Source organism: Netta rufina (assembly GCF_964035555.1).
Source record: "Netta rufina genome assembly, contig: SCAFFOLD_154, whole genome shotgun sequence".
Taxonomy (NCBI): Eukaryota; Metazoa; Chordata; class Aves; order Anseriformes; family Anatidae; genus Netta; species Netta rufina.
The window spans coordinates 28,390-33,353 of NW_028168866.1; the positions used below are offsets into that span (position 1 = coordinate 28,390).

The 4,964-nt window shown below is 63.9% G+C and overlaps 1 protein-coding gene across 1 annotated transcript; it reads right to left on the reverse strand.

Annotated features, from left to right (window-relative positions):
* Positions 1–3,716, reverse strand: BCKDK (branched chain keto acid dehydrogenase kinase; the record flags this gene model as incomplete). The annotated part of the gene is made up of 4 exons (XM_084307184.1): positions 1–383; positions 459–608; positions 2,352–2,441; positions 3,550–3,716. Coding segments are annotated over 4 exons (552 nt in total), but the record flags the coding sequence as incomplete, so codon positions are not given.
* Positions 3,717–4,964: the final 1,248 nt, after the last annotated feature.

Genomic DNA, 4,964 nt, shown 5'->3' on the forward strand with positions numbered 1-4,964 from the left:
TGAAGTCACCAAGGAGGAATTTGGTGCCGTTGAAGAGGATTTTGGAGTCCCCAAGGAGGAATTTGGGGCTGTCAAGGAGGATTTTGAGGTCCCCGAGGAGGATTTGGAGTCCCCGAGGAGGATTTTGGGCCCCCCAAGGAGGATTTTGAGGTCCCCGAGGAGAATTTGAGGTCCCCGAGGAGGATTTGGGCCCCCCGAGGAGGATTTGTGCCCCCCGAGGAGCATTTTGGGGCTGCCCCTAGATGCGGAAGCTCTCCCCCTTGCCGTCGATGTGGCGCAGGCGCAGGTAGACGTCGGTGCCCACGCCCTGCAGCGACTGCAGGCAGAGCGAGCCCCCCAGGTACTCGGCGTAGGCGCGGGAGGTGGGCAGCCCGAAGCCGAAACTGTGAAAAAAACCCGTCATTTTGGGGTGAATTCGCCCGGTTTTGGGGGTTGGGGGGAGGGGGAGGCTGGCTCACCCGTGCATGGGGCAGGCCTGGAGGTCGAGGAGGTTGCGGAAGGGGCCCCCCAGGCGGGGGTCCTGGGCGCTGGCCTCGGCCGTGCTGAAGTGGTACTGGGTCACCTTGTCCAGCAGCTCGTGGGGGATGCCCCCGCCCCGGTCCGAGATCCTATAGGGGGCGGGGAGGGTATAGGGGAGGTTATAGGGGGTGGGGAGGGGGTTGGGGGGGGTTATAGGGGGTGGGGAGGGTGTAGGGGGGGGTTATAGGGGGTGGGGAGGGGGTAGGGGGGGGTTATAGGGGGTGGGGAGGGGGTAGGGGAGGGTTATAGGGGGCGGGGAGGGGGTTGGGGGGGGTTATAGGGGGCGGGGAGGGGGTAGGGGGCGGGGAGGCTATAGGGGAGCCGATAGGGGATGGGGAGCCTATAGGGGATGGAGATCCTATAGGGGATGGGGAGCCTATAGGGATCCTATGGGGGGGCTATAGGGGGCGGGGAGGGGGTAGGGGAGGGTTATAGGGGGCGGGGAGGGGGTAGGGGGCGGGGAGCCTATAGGGGATGGAGATCCTATAGGGGACGGGGAGGGTATAGGGGGGGGTTATAGGGGGTGGGGAGGGGGTAGGGGGGGGTTATAGGGGGCGGGGAGGGGGTGGGGGGGTTATAGGGGGCGGGGAGGGGGTAGGGGGCGGGGAGCCTATAGGGGATGGAGATCCTATAGGGGATGGGGAGGGTATAGGGGATCCTATAGGGGATGGGGAGGGTATAGGGGGAGGTTATAGGGGGTGGGGAGGGTATAGGGGGGGTTATAGGGGACGGGGAGGGGGTAGGGGGGGTTATAGGGGACGGGGAGGGGGTAGGGGGGGTTATAGGGGGCGGGGAGGGTGTAGGGGGCGGGGAGCCTATAGGGGATGGAGATCCTATAGGGGATGGGGAGGGTATGGGGGGGGTTATAGGGGGTGGGGAGGGGGGTAGGGGGGGTTTATAGGGGGCGGGGAGGGGTGTAGGGGGGTTTATAGGGGGCAGGGAGGGGTGTAGGGGGGGGTTATAGGGGGCGGGGAGGGGGTAGGGGTTGGGGAGCCTATAGGGGATGGAGATCCTATAGGGGATGGGGAGCCTATAGGGGATCCTATAGGGGATGGGGAGGGTATAGGGGAGGTTATAGGGGGTGGGGAGGCTGTAGGGGAGACTATGGGGGGCGGGGATCCTATAGGAGATCCTATAGGGGACGGGGAGGGTATAGGGGAGGCTATAGGGGACAGGGAGGGTGTAGGGGGCAGGGAGCCTATGGGGGAGCCTATAGGGGATCCTATAGGGGATGGGGATCCTATAGGGGTTGGGGAGCCTATAGGGGAGCCTATAGGGGATGGGGAGGGTATAGGGGAGGCTATAGGGGGCGGGGAGGTTGTAGGGGAGAGTATGGGGGGCAGGGAGACTGTAGGGGTTGGGGAGCCTACAGGGGATCCTATAGTGGATGGGGAGCCTATAGGGAACGGGGAGCCTATAGGGGATGGGGAGTCTATAGGGGGCAGGGAGTCTATGGGGGAGCCTATAGGGCACGGGGAGTCTATAGGCGGAGCCTATGGGGGACGGGGAGCCTACAGGGGATCCTATAGGGGATGGGGAGCCTATGGGGGAGCCTATGGGGGGCGGGGAGTCTAGAGGGGTTGGGGAGCCTATAGGGGATCCTATAGGGGTCAGGGATCCTTTAGGGGATGGAGAGCCTATAGGGGACGGGGAGCCTACAGGGGATCCTATAGGGGATCCTATAGGGGACGGGGAGCCTATGGGGGACGGGGAGCCTATAGGGGGAGCCTATGGGGGGCGGGGAGCCTATAGGGGATGGGGACCTCGGAGGGGGAGGGATCTATAGGCGACGGGGCGTTCCGGGCAGCCCCTATAGGGCCGGCTCTAGGTACCGGATGACGATGTCGATGTCGTTGTTGGCGATGGTGACGACGATGTCGGGGACGTTGTAGGGCGTGTCCAGGTGCGACTCCATCGTGGCCCTGCGGCACCCCACACGGCCCCTATACATCCCCCCCGGGCCCCTATACGGCCCCCCAGCCCCTATACGTCCCCCCAGGGCCCCTATACGCCCCCCCAGCCCCTATATGCCCCCCCCAGCCCCTATATGCCCCCTGGGGCCCCTATACGCCCCCCCAGCCCCTATATATCCCCCCGGCCCTATATGCCTCCCTTCTGGTCCCATACCCCCCCTATAGGGCCCATATACCCCCTATCGGATCCCATACCCCCCCATAGGGCCTCATACCTCCCCCTATAGGGCCCCATACCCCCCTTATAGGACCCCATACCTCTTAAAGGGCCCCCCTATATACTGTATACCCCCCTAGAGCCCCCCATACCCCCCTACACCCCCCCCCTACACCCCCCTATACCCCCCTCCCCTAAAAACCCACCCCCGTATCCTCCCCCTATAGGACTCAGGGCACCCCATAGGGGACAAGGGCACCCTATAAGGTCCGGGGAGGTCCTATAGGGTCCAGGGGTGCCCTATAGGGTATGGGGGGGCCCTATAAGGTCCAGGGGGACCCTATAGAGTCTGGGGGTGCCCTATAGGGTATGGGGGGACCCTATAGGATCCGGTGGGGCCCTATAGGGTCTGGGGGGGCCCTATAAGGTCCGGGGGGACCCTATAGGGACCGGGGGCACCCTATAGGGTTTGGGGGGCCCCTATAGGATCCGGGGGGGCCCCTATAGGGTTTGGGGGTGCCCTATAGGATCTGGGGATGCCCTATAGGGTCGGGGGGGCTATAGGGGCCCTATAGGGTCTGGGGGTGCCCTATAGGGACTGGTGGGGCCCTATAGGGTCTGGGGGTGCCCTATAGGGTCGGGGGGGCTATAGGGGCCCTATAGGGTCTGGGGGTGCCCTATAGGGACTGGTGGGGCCCTATAGGGTCTGGGGGTGCCCTATAGGGTCGGGGGTGCCATACGGGCCCTATAGGGTCTGAGGGTGCCCTATAGGGACCGGTGGGGCCCTATAGAGTCTGGTGGGCCCTACAGGGTTTGGGGGTGCCCTAGAAGGTCTGGTGGGGCCCTATAGGATCCAGGGGTGCCCCTATAGGATCCGGGGGTCCCCTATAGGGTCCGTACCTCATGGCGTTCTTGAGCAGCTCGGGCAGGATGTAGTCGAGGGGCAGGGGGATGAAGGGGAAGCGGGCGGCCACGTGCCCGTTGATGCGCACCCGCGGGGCGTTCCCGTACTGCTGCTCGCACAGACGCCTGCCCCCACCCCCCCCCCAGCGCCCACCGTCACCCCCCTGGGGGTCACACACCCCCCCTCGGGGTCACCTGTCCCCCCCCGGTGTCACCCAACCCCCCTTTGTGTCACCCACCCCCCCCCGGGGTCGCCCACCCCCCTCTGATGTCACCCCCCCCCCCAGTGGTGCCCATCACCACCCCCGGGGCACCCCCACCCCCCCCTTGGGGTCACCCACCCCCCCCCGGTGTCACCCACCCCCCCTTGGGGTCACCTGTCCCCCCCCAATGTCACACCCCCCCCCTCGGGGTCACCTGTCCCCCCCCAGTGTCACCCAACCCCCCTTTGTGTCACCCCCCCCCCCCCGGGGTTGCCCACCCCCCTCTGATGTCACCCACCCCCCCTTAGGGTCAGCCACCCCCCCCTTTGTGTCACCTGTCCCCCCCGATGTCACCCCCCCCCGCACCCACTGTCACCCCCAGGGTCACCCCCACCCCCCCCCGGGGTCACCCACCCCCCCTTTGTGTCACCCAAACCCCCCGGGGTCACCCCCCCCCCCAATGTGACCCATATGGCCCTATAGGGACCCCATAAGGACCTATATGGCCCTATAGGGGCCCCACAAGACCCCTATAGCCCCACAAAACCCTCCCTAAGAGCCCCTATAACCCCATAAAGACCCCAAAAGAACCCTCCCAGCCCCATAACCCCCCTCTGGGAACCCCTATAACCCTATAGGAACACCTATAGCCCCATAAGGACCCTTATAGGAACCCCTATAGCCCCATAAAGATCCATATGGCCCTATAGGGGCCCTACAAGACCCCTATAGCCCCACAAAACCCTTCCTAAGAGCCCCTATAACCCCATAAAGACCCCAAAAGAAAGCTTTCAGCCCCATAACCCCCCTCCAGGAACCCCTATAACCCCATAGGGACCCTTATGGGAACCCCTATAGCCCCATACGGACCCATATGGCCCTATAGGGACCCCATAAGGACCTATTTGGCCCTATAGAAACCCTACAACTCCCATATACCCCTATAAAACCCTCCCTAAGAGTCCCTATAACCCCACAAAGACCCCAAAATAAAGCTTTCGGCCCCATAACCCCCCTCTGTGAACCCCTATAACCCTCTAGGAACCCCTATAACCCCATAAGGACCCTTATAGGAACCCCTATAGCCCCATACGGACCCATATGGCCCTATAGGGACCCCACAAGACCCCTATAGCCCTATAAAAACCCTTCATAAGAGTCCCTATAACCCCATAAAGACCCCAAAAGAACCCTCCCGGCCCCATAACC